General features: G+C 32.1%; 1 protein-coding gene across 3 annotated transcripts in view; it reads right to left on the reverse strand.

Moving 5' to 3' along the window:
* The window catches only part of GALNT13 (polypeptide N-acetylgalactosaminyltransferase 13), a 644,946-nt gene that overhangs the window by 429,272 nt on the left and 195,647 nt on the right, over positions 1 to 20,027 (reverse strand). For all 3 annotated transcript variants that reach the window (XM_074303430.1, XM_074303431.1, XM_074303428.1), the window contains exon 3: positions 18,628 to 18,796. In XM_074303430.1, the coding sequence (XP_074159531.1) occupies positions 18,628 to 18,796 (169 nt within the window). The remainder of the gene's footprint in view (positions 1 to 18,627; positions 18,797 to 20,027) is intronic.

Consider the following 20,027-nt stretch of genomic DNA (forward strand, 5'->3'; position numbering starts at 1 on the left):
CAATAATTCTCAAATTATCTCTCCTAGATCTATTTTCCAGGTCTGTTGTTTTCCCAAAAAGGCATTTGACATTTTTTCCATTGTTTCATTTTTTTTTTTTTTTTTTTTGGTTTTGCTGGACCGAGTTTTGATGTCTCCTCATGCTCATGTCATTCAATTCTGCTTGTTCAATTATGACTTTCAATGAATTATTTTCTTCACTCATTTTTTCACATCTTTTTTCTAATTGTCCAATTGAGTTTTTAAGTGACTTGTTTTGTTCTATGGAATTTTTTTTCCATTTCACTAATTTTATTTTTTTAGAGAACTATTTTCTTTTGCAAATTCACTAATTCTGTTTTTCAAGGATTTGATTTCTTTATCCACTCTAACTTTAAATGAGTGGGATGACTTATGCAGACTCTCTTGCTGAGCTTCCCTTTCCTTTTCCCATTTATCTTCTAGCTCTCTTGTGAGAGCCTTTTTAATTTCTTCAATGAGAATATTGTGTGTTGAAGTCAGATCATATTTCCCTTTGGGAACTAATCTGGAGACAGTCTGTTTTTAGTCTCCTCAGGGTTTAGAGTCTGTTCTCTATCCATATAAAAGCTATCAGTAGTTAGAGTCCCTTTTAATTTCTTGCTCATTCTGTCATAGAAGAATCAAATAAAACAAACTAGCAAAACACACACACACACACACATACACAAAAACATACAGTCTGTAGTCTTTTTGTTTGTTTGTTTGGTTGGTTTTTTTGGGGGGGTTGGCTGGATGGTGTAATAGAGCTTTCCCTAGAGTCTGCAGGGGCAGCAGTGAGGCATTAGCAAGACAGCTGTGCTGTGTCTCTGCTCTGAGATTCTGAGATCATGCTGAGTCACTCTGGGTGGGTGTGGCCAGGTCCTGAGAGATCCAACTCTTCGGGGTTATAGTCTTTACCCCTTTTTAGCTTCTCTGATTGTCTACTGGCTTGCTGCCAGGGCAAAGTAGTCAACACTGTAGTAAAGCTCTCCCTGTAGAAACAGCTGAGATCACACCCCATCCCCCTCCAGTCTGCTCATTTCTGAGCTGTCTGCCTTACTCTGTCTGCTGTGCTGTTGCTGCCTGTCTTCAATTTGTGCCTGATCTAACCAGCCCTACCCTCGAGCAAAAACAGACATTTTCTGGCTAATTTCAAGGGTATCTTCTTTTGGTAATTATTTGTGTTGGTTTTTTTTTTTTTTTTTTTGTTTTTGTTTTTGTTTTTGTTTTGTTTTCATTCAAGCACTAATTCTGAGGCTTGTCATGAAATAAATTATTCTGATAGAAAAGACAGAGCTTAAATAGATGTGTGTGTCCTCTCCATCATCTTGGGCAGAAATACCTATCATTATCTTTTCAACCCAGATTTTAATCAACAGCTAGCTGATAGTGACTCTAATTCTCCCATCAAAAAGGAAAGACATGGATCAAAAATATAGGAATTCACTTAATGTTCTATTTTTTTTATTTCTTCTTCCTGGAATCAATAACTTCATTTTTAATATTTACATTTATTGAAATTCTACTTCACAATAAATAGCCAGATATGCGTACCAGTTAGACACAGAAAATATGCCTACTGTATGTAATTTCAATGTTTTTATGATACAAAATTGAATCATCCTTCTTATACAAATAAGTGTAAAATTTATATGCTGCATGTTTTTTAGCTTTAGCTTTTAGCATGTCAGGGCTACAAAAATATATTTCTCCAAAAAGTTTTGTAGGTAAATTCATATACAAACCAATGATTTTCTTTATGTTCTATAAATTGTGAATGACTCTTTACTTTCTAATTTTTAATTTAATTCTTAACTCTGTGATATTGTGAGCCCAGATGCTATATTTATATACATAAATGTCAACCATAATCACTTTTCAAGTAGTTAACCACTAAAACTCAAAAATGTTATTAATTTAAAAATCAATCATAAAATTAAAAGTCAAGTGAATTTTAAATTTATATCATTTCAGTTTTCACATAGCTGTAAAAAATGTTATCCCAGTGAATATGGCAAAAGTAATTTTTGGCCAAACACATAGATTAGCAAAATGTATATGTTTGTTTCCTAAGGGATTTTTCCATATTTCATTTTTGAAGTTTAACCAACTAATTTATTAATAAGTTTATGTAGTAATAATTATGTAGATATACTTTGATTTTATGAATAGTTTCATATTTCAGGATTAAAATCCTCTTATTTAGTATACTTCCATTTATAAACAAAAGTAATATCATCTATGCAGAGATATTACATTATTCAATATAGATATCTGAGTGTTTCCATGTCTAGGTCTCATTAATTTCTACATGCATCTTTTATAAACTATGGATAATCAAATACCAGAATTAAGAATGGAACAAAATTTGGTACATGGCTCCTAGATCAACTGCTTAGGCAAGGGAACAAAGGTAAAAATAATTAGATCTTTTTAGATTCACAGGACCCATTATTTATTGATCTAGGGACCCAACAATTTTCTAATCTTAACTCTGCTTTTTTATAGTGATGAAAATAAAGCCAAAGGAGCTTAAGTATTTGTTTATTGACTGAACAACAAGTAATGATTTTATTCAACAACATTCTAATTGAATCAATTCAGGTATGAACACTGAGGATACAAATATAGAAAGTGGGATTTTAAAATAATTCCTGTGATGTTTACTTTCCGATATCAAGTAGAATGCCTTAGAAATTTGATAGATATGGGAAAGCTAAAGCAATGTTCTAGAGGTATAACACTATGGAAAGGAGATAATACACATGGCAATTTGGTAGACATGGTGAGATGACATTGAAAAGGATATTATATGTAATAAATTGAGCACTTGCCCAAAATCATTAAATTTAATTCAAGAAATATTTTTATATTTACTTGTCATTGGAAAGACACTATGTTTAGCACACATATATAAGACCAAAAATGAAAATCAATCCTATTCCTCAAGGAGATTGAATTTTGCTGAAAAGTAAAACATTTAAAATGTAAAATATATAATTTGAAAAAGATACAAATAATAATTTGGGAGATCAGGAAAGATATGGTGCAAACGATGGCACATCAAGTAAGCAAAGGAATACAAGAGGTAGAAATAAGATGAGCATAAATTATTTGCATAGGCAAACATTTGAGCTTTTGCTCACACACTGGGAGGTAAATTTTGAATTCTGGGAACAGCATTTAGTCAGGTTAGTTTGCAGCAACATTGTGAATAATCTTAAATTCCAAACTGAGGAGATTTTATTTTATCTTTAAGGAAATAGAGAGTCATATCATATTTTAAATACTGTTGGAATACTCTGATTTTGGGAGATTATTTTGATAACTTCATGAAAAAAGGGAGCAATAAGAAGGCAAGATTCAAAACATAAAGGAAGGGGGCAAAGCCAAGATGGTGGAAAGCAGACTTTCTGTGACTTCCTTTTTTCTTCTCTCAAGCCTACAGTATACTAAGCAGCTAAACTGGTTTGAATCAAAGAACTCACAAATAGTTTGAGTATAACACATTTCCTGAAGAAGAAACCTTGAAAGAACTTCAGAACAGGTCTATTTCAAATGGGTAGGGAGACAGTCTGCTGAGCCCAGACCACAGGATAGGAAGACCAGATCAAGGAACTGGGGTGGGGAGTCAGAGTGTTGAAGCTTCCATAAACCTGAGAACCTTCTATGAGCCTCTTAGACTACTCTGTATTGGTTGCAAGCAGGAAGTTTGGCCGATTTGCTACAAAAGGCAAATTGTAAACTACTAAGCAGTGGAAGAACACAGGAACTAACTGCAATTACATAGCATAGAAATCAATCAGCAGAATTGTCGCAGGGTATACTAAAGCATCAATCCCTCCTTTTTGGTAAGAGCAGACCTCAAGTCTTAAAAACATAAGCAAAAAAACCCAAAAAAGAAAAAAAACAAACAAACAAACAAACAAAAAACAAAAAAACTCTCACAATAGACAGCTTTTATGGAGAGAGAAGAACAGATATCAAAACCTGAGGTTCCTAAATGCAAATCAACTCCAGATGAAGCGCCAAAAGGAGATATGAGCTGGTCTCCAATATACAAAGCTTTCTTGGAAGGTTGCATAAAGAATCTTTCAAGAGTGTTAGAAGAAAAATGGGAAAAGGAAATGAGATATTTGCATGAATGGATGAAAAAAGCATATAACTCCTTACAAAATAAATTTGATGAAATAGAAAAAGCACATAATGCCTGACAAAATAGATATTTAAAAAAATAGCAATTCATTGAAAAAACAAAATTTGTGAAATTAAAAAAAAAATACAATGAACAAAACAATTCAATTGGCCAAATACAAAAGGAGCTAAAAAAGGTAACTGAAAAAATAATACATTAAAAATTAGAATTGAACAAATGGAAGTGAGTGACTCAGTAAGGCTTCAAGAATTAATCAAAGCAAAACAAAACAAAACAAAAAAAAAATAGAAGAAAATATGAAATACCTTCTGGGAAAAAACAACTGACCTGGAAAATAGATATAGTAGACACAATCTAAGAATAATTAGACTTCTTAAAAGCCATAATGTAAAAAAGAACCTAGACATTATCTTACAGGAAATCATAAAGGAAAACTGCCCTGATATCTTAGCATCAGAAAGTAAAATAGTCATTGAAAGAATTCTCTGATCACCTCCTGAAAGAGACCCCAAAATTAAAACCCTAAGAAATATTGTGGTTAAATTTTAGAACTATTGCATCAAGGAAAAGATATTGCAAGCAGCCAGAAAGAAATAATTTAAATACCGAGGAGCTACAATTAGGATTACCCATGATCTAACAGCTTCCACTTTAAAGGATCCAAGGGAATGTGATATTCCAAAAGGCAATGGAGCTTGGATTATAGCCAAGAATAAGCTATGCAGCTAAAATAAGCTTTTTTCCTCCTTCAGGGAAGAAGATGGATATTCAATGATAGAGCTGAATTTCACCTATTTCTAATGAAAAGACCAGAACTGAACAACAACAACAACAAAAAATTGATGTCCAAATACAGAACTCAAGAGAAACATACAAAGGTAAAAAGGAAATAAATTTTGACAACTATATTTCTGTTATGAGGATACTTAGAGAATGTAGATATAATTTGATTTTATTATGATAATGTGAAAAGAGAACTAGAGGTAGAAAGGGGATCATACTGGAAAAAGAAGAAAAAGGAGGCAACTTAAGGGAAATTTGCATCTCACAAAGAAGCAAAGAAGACCAATTATAATTGAGGGAAAAAGAGGGGGATGAGCATTGTGTAAATCTAACTCTTATCAGATTTGTCTCAAAGCAGAGACGATCAGACATATTTGATTTCACAGAGAAACTTGTTTCATTATATAGGGAAGTGGAAAGCAAAGAGAAAAAGAAAGGGAAAGACTAATAAAATGGAAAAAAGAAGTAGGTGTAAAAAAAGGGGAGGGACTCTAAATGGAGATGAGTGTTTTCGGGAGGTGGTCATCAAAAACAAAATACTGGGGAGAAGGGAAGGGGGAAAGGAAAGAGAAAAGTATAACATGGTAAATAATATGTCAAGACATACAGAATTAATTATTTTAACTAGTGAATATAAATGGAATGAACTCTCCCATAAAATGGAAACAGATAGGTGACTGGATTAAAAGTTTTGTTTACAAGAAACACATTTAAATCAAAGTGATCCATACAGAGTCAAAGTAAAGGGCTGAAGCAGAATCTATTATGTTTCAGATGAAGTAAAAAAAAAATTAGAGATACCAATCCTGATCTCAAATCTAGTAAAAACAAAAACATATCTAATTAAAAGAGATAAGGAAGGAAAATACATTTTATTAAAGGGTACCATAGATAATAAAGCAGTATCAATATTAAATATATATGCACCAAGTGGTATAGCATCCAAATAACTAGAGGAGAATTTAAGAGAGATGCAAGAAAAAAGTGACATCAAAACTATACTAGTGAGGAATCTCCATTTTGCTCTCTCAAAACTAAATAAATCAAACCACAAAATAAATAATAAAGAAGTCAAGAAGGTAAACAGAATGTTAGAAAAGTTAGGTATCATGTATCTTTGGAAAAAAATTGAATGCATATAGAAAATAGTTTGCTTTTTTTTTTTCTCAGAAGTTCATGGAACCTGTACAAAAATTGACCACATATTAGGGCATAAAACCTCAAAACCAAATGCAGAAATGCAGAAATAGTAATTGCATTTTTTTCAAATCATAATGCAATAAAAATCACATGCAATCTAAGGCCAGGAGAAAACAGATAAAATTGGAAATTAAGTAATCTAATCCCAAAAAATGAATGGGTGAAACAAAAAACATAGACACAGTCAACAACTTCATCCAAGAGAATGACAATAATGGGACAACATACCAAGATTTGTGGGATGCAGACAAAGCAGTTATAAGGGGAAATTTTTTATTTAGATGCTTACTTCTATAAAAAAGAAACAGAGAAGAACAATGAATTGGGCTTACAACTGAAAAAACCTAGAAAATAAACAAATTACAAATCCTCGATTAAATACCAAATTTGAAATTCTGAAAACAAAAGTGGAGATTAATAACAGTGAAATTAATGAAACTATTGAATTACTAAATAAAAATAAGACTTGGTTTTATGAAAAAAACAACAAAATAGGTACACCTTTAGTTAATTTCATTATAAAAAAATAAAGAAGAAAATCAAATTATTAGTCTCAAAAAGGAAAAGGATAACTTTTTTTCCATGAAGTGGAAATTAGAGCAATAATTAGGAGTTATTTTTTTTTCCATTTCACAAATTCCATTTTTAAAGAGTTATTTTCTTTTTCTGTTTCACAAATTCTGTTTTTCTTTATTTTTCCATTTTATCAAACATATCTTTTAATAAATTACATGCCTTTTCCAAACCCTTTTGCAAAGTTTTCATTTTCCGCATTTTTCTCCTAGCTCTCTTTTAAGATCATTTTTAATTTCTTCTAGGAGAACCTTGCATAATGGGAATCAGGTTATATTACCTTTTGGGTCTTCATATGGAGACAACCTGCATTTAGACTCCTCAGGGTTTGAAATCTGTTCTTCTCTTTCACCATAAAAACTGTCTATGGTCAGAGTTCTCTTTGATTTTTACTCATTAAAAAAAATGAAAAATTAAGGTCTTCTTTTAGAGCAAGGGAGGTTTTTCAAACTTCTTCTACAAGCAGCAATGACTCCTATAAGTGACAGCTGCTGAGCTGAGTCCATGCTGACTCACTCCTGGTGCTGAGTGAGTGTGTTCAGGTGCCATGATATCTGGCATTTGGGGGTTCACTATTTACCTTTTATGTTTGTTGTGGATGTTTTGTAACTTCTCTGCTGATCTACTGGGTGCAACCAGGGCAGAGTAGACAACACTACTATAGATTCCTCCCCATAGATTCTCTACTGCACAGAGTCTACACCACCCTATGGAGTCCACCCCGGCTTTGCATTGGCACTGACATCTTTGCTCAACCTCCTTATGCTTGATCCATCTCCCTCCATTTCCAGTTGAAACAGATCTTTTCTGGTGATGTTTGAAATTATCTTCTGCTTGTTACTACTGGGCTTGTATCCCAAAGAGATCTTAAAGAAGGGTAAGGGACCTGTATGTGCAAGAATGTTTGTGACAGTCCTCTTTGTGGTGGCCAGAAACTAGAAACTATATGGATGCTCATCAATTGGAGATTGGCTGAATAAATTGTGGTATATGAATACTATGGGATATTATTGTTCTGTAAGAAGTGGCCAACAGGATGATTTCAGAAAGGCCTGGATAGACTTACATGAACTGATGCTATGTGAAATGAGCAGGATAAGGAGATCATTGTTTACTTCAACAACAATACTATATGATGACCAATTCTGATGGATATGGCTATTTTCAATAATGAGATGAACCAAATCAGTTCCAATAGAGCAGTAATGAACTGAACCAGCTATACCCAGCAAAAGAACTCTAGGAGATGATAATGAACCACTACATAGAATTCCCAATCCCTCTAATTTTGTCTGCCTGCATTTTGGATTTCCTTCACAGGCTAATTGTACACTATTTCAAAGTCCGATTCTTTTTGTACAGCAAAATAATTGTTTGAACATGTATACATATATTGTATTTAATTTATACTCTAACATATTTAACATGTATTGGTCAACCTGCAATCTGGGGAGGGCAGGGAAGGAGGGGAAAAATTAGAACAAAAAGTTTGGCAATTGTCAATGTTGTAAAATTACCCATGCATATATCTGGTAAATAAAAACTATTAAAATAAAAATAATAATAATAACAATAATAATAATAATAATAAAAGAAATCATCCTCTGCTGGGAATTTGTTTGCATTACCAATATTGATGGATTCTGCCAGTCCTGAAATAATACAGAGGCTGGATTTGTTAATTAGTCTAAGGGTTTATAGGAGAAGGTCAGGAAGAAATGTGTGTCCTCTCCACTGTCTTGGCTCCATCCCTGGGAGTCTTCAATAGGATAGTTTACCTCTCAGATATATGGAAGAGGAAGGAATTTGTGATCAAAGAAGAACTAGAGATCATCACTGATCACAAAATAAATAATTTTGATTATATTAAATTAAAAAGGTTTTGTACAAACAAAACTAATGCAGACAAGATTAGAAAGGAAGCAATAAACTGGGAAAACATTTTTATATTCAAAGGTTCTGATGAAGGACTCATTTCTAAAATATATAGAGAATTGATTCAACTGATTAAAGCCATTCTCCAATTGATAAATGGCCAAGGATATGAACAGGCAATTTTCAGATGAAGAAATTGAAACTATTTGTAGTCATATGGAAAAGTGCTCCAAATCACTACTGATCAGGGAAATGCAAATTAAGACAACTATGAGATACCACTACACATCTCTCAGATTGACTAAGATAACAGGAAAATATAATGGCAATTGTTGGAGAGGATGTGGGAAAACTGGCATACTGATGATTTCAGAGAAACCTGGAGAGACTTATATGAAGTGATTCTAAGTGAAATGAACAGAACCAGGAGATCATCATACATTGCAACAACAAGACTATATGATGATCAACTTTGATGGACATGGCTCTCTTCAACAATGAGATGATTCAAACTGTTTCCAATTGTTCAGTGATAAAGAAAGCTATCTGCACCCAAAGAGAGGACTGTAAGAGCCGAGTGTGGACCACAACATAACATTCTCACTCTTTCTGTTGTTGGTTGCTTGCATTTTGTTTTCATTGCCAGTTTTTTTTTTTCCTTCTTGATCCAATTTTTTTTTTTTGTGCAGCAAGATATAAATATGTATACATATATTGGATTTAACATATTTTAACATATTAACATCTATTGGACTACCTGTAATCTCAGGTAGGCAACAGGGGGGGAGAAAAAGGTGATAATTTGGAACAGAAGGCTTTGCAAGGGTCATTATTGAAAAATTATCCATGCATATGTTTTGTAAATAAAAAGCTTTAATAAAAAAAGAGAAAGAAAAAAAAAAAGAATAAAGCATCACCTATCCCAAAAAAGAGTTATTTTGACCAATTATATGCAAATAAATTTGATAATCTAAATGAAATGGAGGGATATCTACAAAAATATAGATTGTCCTAATCAACAGAAGAGGAAAAGCTATTTAAATAGTCCATTTTAGAAAAAGAAATAGAACAAGCTAATAATCAATTCCCTAAAAAACGTCTACAGGGGCAGATGGATTTACATGTGAATTCTACCAAATAGTTAAATAAAAATCAATTCCAATACCATACAAATTATTGAAAAAAAGGGAAAGAAGGAATCCTACTAAATTCCTTTTATGGCACCATTATAGTACTGATAGCTAAACCAGGTAGGGTGAAAACAGAGAACAAAAATTATAGACCAATTTCCCTAATGAATATTGATGCAAAATCTTAAATAAAATATTAGTGATGAGATTAAAGAAAGTCATTCCCAGGATAATACACTATGAGCCAGTTGGATTTATGCCAGGAATGCAGTGCTTGTCCAATGTTAAGAAAACTATTGGCATAATTGACCATATCAATAACCAAACTAATGCAGAGCAAATTTGAAGAGAAGCAATAAACTAAGAAAGTATTTTTACATTCACAGATTCTGATAAAGGGCTCATTTCTAAAATATATAGAGAACTGACTCAATTTTATAAGAATTCAAGCCATTCTGGCAATAGAAAGGAATATACTTTCTTCTCAGCAGTTCATGGATCCTATACAAAAATAGACCATATATTAGGACATAAAGATCTCAAAATTAAATGTAGGAAGGCAGAAATAATAAATGCCTTCTTCTCAGATCACAATGTAATAAAAGCTACATTCAGTAAAAAGTTAGGGGTAAAGAGACCAAAAAGTAATTGGAAACTGAATAATCTCATCTTAAAGAATAACTGGGTGAAAGAGCAAATTATAGAAACAATTAACAATTTCACCCAAGATAATGACAATGATGAGACATCATATCAAAATCTGTGGGATGCAGCTAAAGCAGTAATAAGGGGAAATTTTATATCTTTAGAGGCTTATTTGAAGAAAATAGAGAAAGAGAAGATTAACGAATTGGGCTTGCAACTTAAAAGGCTAGAAAAAGACCAAATTAAAAACCCCCAACCAAAAATTAAACTTGAAATACAAAAATTAAAAGGAGAAATCAATAATATTGAAAGTAAAAAAACTATTGAATTAATAAATAAAACCAAAAGTTGGTTTTATGAAAAAGCCAATAAAATAGATAAACCTTTGGTAAATCTGATCAGAAAAAAGAAAGAGGAAAATCAAATTGTTAGTCTTACAAATGAAAAGGGGGATCTTTCCACCAATGAAGAGGAAATTAGAGAAATAATAAGGAGTTACTTTGCCCAACTGTATGCCAATAAATTTGATAACTTAAGTGAAATGGATGACTTCCTCCTAAAATATAGGCTTCCTAGATTAACAGAGGAGGAAATAAATTGCTTAAATAGTCCCATTTCAGAAAAAGAAATAGAACAAGCTATTAATCAACTCCCTAGGAAAAAATCCCCAGGACCAGATGGATTTACATGTGAATTCTACCAAACATTTAAAGAACAATTAGCCCCAATGCTATATAAACTATTTGAAAAAATAGGGGATGAAGGAGTCCTACCAAACTCCTTTTATGACACAGACATGGTACTGATACCTAAACCAGGTAGAGCGAAAACTGAGAAATAAAAGTATAGACCAATCTCCTTAATGAATATTGATGCTAAAATCTTAAATAAGATATTAGCAAAAAGACTTCAGAAAATCATCTCCAGGATAATACACTATGATCAAGTAGGATTCATACCAGGAATGCAGGGCTGGTTTAATATTAGGAAAACTATTAGTATAATTGACCATATTAATAATCAAATTAATAAAAACCATATGATCATCTCAATAGATGCAGAAAAAGCATTTGACAAAATCCAACATCCATTCCTACTAAAAACTCTTGAAAGTACAGGAATAAATGGACTATTCCTTAGAATAATCAGGAGCATATGTTTAAGAACGTCAGTAAGCATAATTTGCAAGAGAAATAAACTGCAACCTTTCTCAGTAAGATCAGGAGTGAAACAAAGTTGCCCACTATCACCATTACTATTCAATATAGTACTAGAAATGCTAGCCTCGGCAATAAGAGCCGAGAAAGAGATTCGAGGAATTAGAGTAGGAAAATGAGGAAATCAAACTATCACTCTTTGCAGATGACATGTTGGTATACTTAGAGAACCCCAAAGACTCTGCTAAAAAGCTATTAGAAATAATTCAGAATTTTAGCAAAGTGGCAGGATACAAAATAAATCCACATAAATCCTCAGCATTTTTATATATCACCAACAAAATGCAACAGCAAGAGATACAAAGAGAAATTCCATTCCAAACAAATGTTGAGAGTATAAAGTATTTGGGAATCCATCTAACAAAGAATAGTCAGGAATTATATGAGAAAAATTACAAAACACTTGCCACAAAAATAAAGTCAGATTTAAATAATTGGAAAGACATTCAGTGCTCTTGGATAGGCCGAGCGAATATAATAAAGATGACAATACTCCCCAAACTAATCTATTTATTTAGTGCTATACCAATCAGACTCCCAAGAAACTATTTTAATGACCTAGAAAAAATAACAACAAAATTCATATGGAAGAATAAAATGTCGAGAATTGCAAGGGAACTAATGAAAAAAAAGTCAGAGAAAGGTGGTCTAAGTGTACCTGATCTAAAGCTATATTATATAGCAGCAGTCACCAAAACCATTTGGTACTGGCTAAGAAATAGACTGGTAGATCAGTGGAACAGATTAGATCCAAAGGACAAAAAAGGGTATATCTATAGCAATCTAATCTTTGACAAACCCAACGATACCAACATTAGGGACAAAAATTCATTATTTGGAAAAAACTGTTGGGAAAACTGGAAATTAGTATGGCAGAAATTAGATATGGATCCACACTTAACACCATATACCAAGATAAGATCAAAATGGGTCCATGACTTAGGCATAAAGAGTGAGATAATAAATAGATTAGAGAAACAGAAAATAGTCTACCTCTCAGACCTGTGGAGGAGGAAGGAATTTATGACCAGAAGGAACTAGAGATCATTATCGATCACAAAATAGAAGATTTTGATTACATCAAACTAAAAAGTTTCTGTACAAACAATACTAATACAAACAAGATTAGAAGGGAAGTAACAAATTGGGAAAAGATTTTTAAAAGTAAAGGTTCTGACAAAGGTCTCATTTCCAAAATATATAGAGAACTGACCCTGATTTATAGGAAACCAAACCATTCTCCAATTGATAAATGGTCAAGGGATATGAACAGACAATTCTCAGATGATGAAATTGAAACTATTTCCACTCATATGAAAGAGTGTTCCAAATCACTACTGATCAGAGAAATGCAAATTAAGACAACTCTGAGATACCACTACACACCTGTCAGATTGGCTAAGATGACAGGAACAAATAATGATGAATGTTGGAGGGGATGTGGGAAAACTGGGACACTGATACATTGTTGGTGGAGTTGTGAAAGAATCCAGCCATTCTGGAGAGCAATTTGGAACTATGCCCAAAAAGTTATCAAACTGTGCATACCCTTTGACCCAGCATTGCTGTTATTGGGCAGTACTAAAGAGTGGAAAGAGACCTGTATGTGCCAAAATGTTTGTGGCAGCCCTTTTCATAGTGGCTAGAAGCTGGAAGTTGAATGGATGCCCATCAATTGGAGAATGGTTGGGGAAATTATGGTATATGAAGGTTATGGAATATGATTGCTCTGTAAGAAATGACCAGCAGGAGGAATAAAGAGAGGCTTGGAGAGACTTACATCAACTGATGCTGAGTGAAATGAACAGAACCAGAAGATCGCTGTACACTTCAATGCTGTATGACGAGGTATTCTGATGGAGATGGGTATCTTCAACATAAAGAAGATCCAACTCACTTCCAGTTGATCAATGATGGACAGAAATAACTACACCCAGAGAAGGAACACTGGGAAGTGAATGTAAATTGTTAGCACTACTGTCTATCTACCCAGGTTACTTATACCTTCAGAATCTAATACTTAATGTGCAACAAGAAAATGGTATTTACACACATATATCTAGGTTATATTGTAACACATGTAAAATGTATGGGATTACCTGTCATTGGGGGGAGGGAGTGGAGGGAGGGAGGGGATAATTTGGAAAAATGAATACAAGGGATAATATTACAAAAAAATATAAAAAAAGAATTCAAGCCATTCTTCAAAGGATATGAACAGACAATTTTTAGATGAAGAAATTGAAACCATTTGTAATCCTATGAAAAGGTGCTCTAAATCACTATTGATCAGAGAAATGCAAATTACACTACATTCTCTGATTGGCTAAGATAACAGGAAAAGATAAAGATGAATGTTGGTGGGGATGTGGAAAAATGAGGACACTAATACATGGTTGGTGGGAATTTGAACAGATACTGCCATTCTGAAGAGCAATTTGGAACTATGTTGAAAAAGTTGTCAAACTGTATATACTCATTAATCCAGCAGTGTTTTTAGTGGACCTATATTCCAAAAAGATCTTAAAGGAAGAAAAGGGACCCACATGTGCAAAAATGTTTGTGGCAGCCCTTTTCATAGTGTCAAGAAACTGGAAACGGAATGGATACTCATCAGTTGGAAAATGGCTGAATAAGCTATGGAATGTTATGTAATAGTATTGTTCTATAAGAAAGGATCAGTGGATGATTTTAGAGAGGACTGGAGAGCCTTACATGAACTGATGCTAAGTGAAATGGCCAGAACCAGGAGATCATTGTACATGGCAACATCAGTATTATACGATGATCAATTCTAATTAATGTGACTCTTTCTGAAAATGAGATCCTGATGCCAGCTCCAGTGATATTGTGACAAAGAGAGCCAACTATATCCAGATGGAAGATTATGGGAACCGAAGGTGCATCATAACATCACATTCTCACTCTTTTTTTTTATCAACAGTAATGTTTTCTTGCATTTTTTTTATTCCCAGAACTTGGCATAATGCCTGAAATACACTAAGAACTTAAATAAATCATATATTATCTATCTATCTATCTATCTATCTATCTATCTATCTATCTATCACACCCGATATGACAAGAATTTCCCTAAAAAAAAAACTTGGCAATGATCATCTTGCCTTTGCTTGAGACTACAAATAAAGAGCAACCAGGAACTTCAGAAACAGACTAGTTCATGTTTAGATAACTCTAATCCTGAAAATGTTTCAGCTATATCAGTATACTTATTATATCTTACACAAGATTTACACTTCCCACATCTATACTTTTGTATAGGTTTTCTCACATTCCTGTAATGCCCTCTGTCTTCTTCTTGGAGTCCTTAACTCCTTTCAAAACTTATTAGGGGATATTTCCCAAGAGAGCCTTCCTTATCCCCCTATTTCCCAAGAGAGCCTTCCTTATTCCCCTAGTTTTTAGAGCTTCTTCTCACTGTGTATTTATTTTCTTCATATTCTGTATTTACTTATTTGTGAATAGCTTATATTTTCCTAGGTGAATAAAAGCTCTTTGAATGTATAAACTGTTTATTATTTTAGAATTTCTATCCTTAGAATTCCTGAATGAAATCAGAAAAATAATTTGCAATTGGTTTTGCTTTTCTTCTTTCTCCCTTCACCTTTTTAAATTTTTCATCCTTAAGAAAACCTCTCTGGATGACTTAGAACAATATGAATGATAGGCACTGCCTATATATTTTCAGATTGGTTGGCTTCCTTTCTCAAAGGAATTTCTTATTATAGCCTATTGAAATAGTGAGGATGACTGAAATGATAGAATCATTAAAGCATTGTTATTCTTCCTGTCTCCAGTAAGTAATTTCTCAAGGCTTAGGTTTTAACTTTCTTCTTTCCTGTTTCTTTTTTCTTTTTTTTTTCTAGCTTAGAAAACCTATTCATTCACAAATTCAACTATCACTTTAGGCTAATATCTCCAAAATTGACTTTGCACAAGTATCCATTCCATATTTCCAAGTTATCCCTCAATAATTTTGCTCCACTATCTCACTATCAGATTCAAAATGTCCCAAATAATACATATCTTCTTTATAGTTGATGGGGTTTTTTGTTTGTTTTGTTTTGTTTTTTCGTTTTGTTTTGTTTTTCCCCCAGGTGTTTACCAAGCCTTTCAAATATTTGGTAAAATATTCTCCATTTAATTATAGAAGAAGATCCAGGGCAGCTAGATAGCATAATGTATAGAGGGAGGAAAACTTCTACATTTAAGTTTAAATCTGCTCTGACACTTATTAGCTATGTGATGCCAGGCAAGTCACTTAACTTTATTTACCTCTTTTGTAAAATGAACTGGAGAAGAAAATACCAAACTACTTCAGTATTTCTGCCAAAAAAAAATCTTTAAATGTGGTCACAAAGAGTTAGACACAAATGTAAACATGATTAAAGTATAAGAGATACTATGTAGACTAATTGCTAACTTCTAGTCAGGGTTATACTCAAAGTAACCAAACAATATAACTACTTTATTAGAAATGTATGATGTTTTTAACCCCACAATTCAATAACTTTTTCCTGGCATTTCTCAATGCGAAATTTGCTTCTTTTCTCTGTTCTTTAATAAAATATGGAGATAATCAAATTAGAGCCTTTGTTCTAAAATATCTTCAGAAATTTGAAGGTAATTATTAAGGCCAAAATATGGTGTTAAAATATTTCATAAATTTGATAAATTCAGTTTTCAGTTAAGCTAGGTGTTTGGTGTTTTGCTCAGATAACAATTCTATAATCTGGCACTGTGAAAAATAAAGTCCAAGTGTTTCCACAGTCCTCTTTCCCTAAGAATTCATTGATGCAAAAAAATTTTTTAATTCCTTTTATCTTGCTCTATTTTCTCCACAACTATCTTAAAACATGGAAATTCTGAGCAATGAGCAATGAGCAAACCAAGGACAAAAAATTTATTTTCTAAATTTTAAACATTGAGCTAATAGGAACACATCACAATATGTGAGAGAGCAAACAAAACAAAAAATATGTATAAATATATGTATTATATAAGTATATGTATATGCATGTATATATAATGGAGAGAGTTCATTTTTGAAGATTATTTTTCTTCTTTTACTTTTTTATTTTAAAACTTCTCCCCTTCTCTCCTCCTCCTTTACTTGCTTCTTCCCTTTCTCCTTCCTTTCCTCCCTCCTTCTTTTTCTCTTTTCTCTCTCCCTCCCTTTCTTCATTCCTTTCTTCTTTTCTTCTTTAATTTTCATAAATTACTTATTATTATAGTAAGACAGAAATCTGTGCAATGAACCAAATTGGTAGATCTTCCTCCTCTGCCAATAAGTTGGAGTAGAGCTGCCTGTATTCACAACTCGCTTTTTTTGAGTTTTTTGTTTGTTTTTTGTTTGTTTTTTGCTTTTTTTTTTTGTATTTTTGCAACATCCATTATAGATTATTTTGTGGTTATTTTTTTTCCATTTGTTTTGCTGTAATAATTTTATAGACTGTTTTTTTGGCTCTGTTTTCTTCACTTAGTTTCAAGTAGTATAAATTTTTCCATGTTTTCTCTGTATTCATCATTCTTATCATTTCTCACTTATGGTAATATTCCGTTACACTGATGAACAACAGTTTGTTTAGACATCCCACAATTGTTGGGCACCTACTTAATTTTAATTCTTTACAACTGCAAAGAAGTGCTGTTTTAGCTTGATGTATATGCATTTTTTTCTGGTTGCTGACTTCTTTGTATTAAAGGTCTAATAATTAAATATCTAGATGTAAGAGTATATAAAGAAAAAAAAAATTCCTGATGAAAATTTATTTGCAAAATGGTTGTACAGATTCACAATCTGTAGAGTTTTCTATTCCATGTGTTTTATTTTTTAGTTCCTTAGATCTTAAAAGAAGTGGTTAGACAGTATACCTTCTAAGGTTTCTTCTAATTCTAAATATATATTCTTAATATGCTATATTTTTCCATTGCTTATGAGTAAATAGCTACTTGAAGAAAATAAGTTTTGATCAAATTTATGTTTTAATAAAATTACTTGAGTTGTATTAAGGAATGAAGTGATTTACTCTTATTCATAATGGGTTAATGTAAAGCTGTGATTTATCCTGGCTCTTCCATAGCTTGTCAATACTACTGAAAAGGACTTTAACATTTTAAGTTGCACAATATCTGCTGGTCTGAATTGGTACAGGGAAATTTCTCCCTTGAATCTTCCTGCTCATTAAAAATAACATTTGTAGACTTTTCTTAAACACGCAAAAAAAAAAAGTACATACACTCATTAGTAAAACAAATAGTGTAGAAAATTATATATTTTATAATAACTATAAGAATAAAAATAACATATTGAAATTCAACTATTTTATGTGATTTGTAAATTTTTGCTAGAGCTTTTGGATATTCTTTCTGATGTTTGAGTTTTCAAATTTTCTTAATAAAAAATTAGTGGTATTAAATTTTCAAGTTCTTGTTATGCTCATTTCACAATATATTCTGTTATCTAGGACAAAATATCCCACTTAATAAAACACAATTTTAATTTTCTAACTGCACTTTTCATTTAAAATCATTCATTCCACAAACATATTCCTCATAAACTATCTGATAATTGAGAGTCCTCATTGTAGATAACTGGGCAAATTGCTTAGCTAGTTAATATAACTATAATAAATAGAAATAGAAAGCACATAGTGTCATATAAGTTATAGGTTATTCCTATTTTGATATTTCTAAGATGAATTTTTATAGAAGAGGAAGCAGAACTTCCTATACCAAAAATAAATCTGCCAGAACATAAAACAAGATAATACAAAAGGCTTATTGAAGCCTGCGAAATTAGTCTAAACTGAGATTTTTACAAATCACATATTTTGCAGGACCAATGTAATTAGTCTAATTTTATCAAACATATATGCTTCACATGAACTATTTCCATTATGAGTTTCAGAGCTATCCTGAAAGAAGAGGTTCTGAAAATGAAATGACATTAGATGTTCACTATAAATTAGTCTGTGATTTATTGAGTATAAAATTGACATCATTCTGAAACACATTTTCAACTTACCCTTCTAATCTTACATCTGGAAGACTTCTGTTAAGTGCAATCAAATCACTGGCCATAAGGTTAAACTGGTTGATTTTAAACAGCTCTTTCATTTTCTCCTGATCATCTTTAGGAATCCGCACTGCTTTCCCCATCTCTCCTGGCCCTTCTTGATTTCTTGAAATAACAGCTGTAAGACATACATTTACAAGGACATGTACACAAGATTTCAGAGTGTTATTTATATAATGTCTCCATATACCAACAAGCAAGTCTTTTAAAATAATTTATGAACTTTCTACACTGTCTAATGCAAAAGAACCTCAATGAATAAGATCAATCACAAGCACAAATCCATATGCTATTTTCTATGTAGAAAGTTTTATCTTGTTGAAATCAAATCTTTCAAAACATCTAAAATTTATAACCTAAAAGTTTCAAAAGTTCAATTACATGTGATTGATAAATATATACTTTCTTTGATATTTCAAGAGTTGTTTTTTGTTTCCCTATTATGGATATTCTCTCCACTGATGTAGGCAGCAAAACATATGTGTTTTGGTAGACTATTTTGGTGAGTTATTTGAACAAAAAAATAAAATAAAATAAAAAATAAGGCATTCTTCTCCAACTAGATCAGATGATAAAAAGAATCTGAAATAGAAGTCTTTCCAAAGCTTGAGATGTGTTGTCCTAGTCTTCAAGAACTCATGTTTGACAGAACATAACAGAAAAAAATCATTAAAACATGAAAATTACATGAATCAATTTAAATGATTCAAATTATAGATATATAAAAAGAGAGGTATCTAATAAAACATATTGCTCAGAGTTTGAATGTATACCAAGATTAGTTAGTTTCAACATACAAAGAAATTCTTGCAGGAAATGCCAACTAATTTTTGTTTATTTTCAGAAAGGAATATGAAATTTTTAAACTAGAAAATTTTATGTAAATTTTTAAAAAGTCCCATCCCCTAACTTCTTCACTGAATCTAATCTCTAATGATATTTTCTTTCCATATGTCAATTTAGATTTTGGTACTTTCTTTTCCTTAATTAGAATTCTATTATGATATTATTTTGTTTTGTTGCTCAATAATGACAAAATTCAAGTGGGAGCCTACTTAAACAGAATTACCAAGAGCTTCTACAGCCTGAGCCACTCAGCATCAGTTCATGTAAGTCTCTCCAAGCCTCTCTGTATTCATCTTGCTGGTCATTTCTTACAGAGCAATCATATTCCATTACATTCACATACCATAATTTACCCAACCATTCTCCAATTAATGGACATCAGTTCATTTTTTCAAGTTTCTAGCCACTACAAAAAGAGCTGCAAACAAACATTTTGGCACATACAGGTCCCTTTCCCTTCTTTAGTATTTCTTTGTGATATAAGCCCAGTAGTAGCACTGCTG

This window comes from Sminthopsis crassicaudata, chromosome 3 (genome assembly GCF_048593235.1).
Source record: "Sminthopsis crassicaudata isolate SCR6 chromosome 3, ASM4859323v1, whole genome shotgun sequence".
NCBI classification, from domain to species: Eukaryota; Metazoa; Chordata; class Mammalia; order Dasyuromorphia; family Dasyuridae; genus Sminthopsis; species Sminthopsis crassicaudata.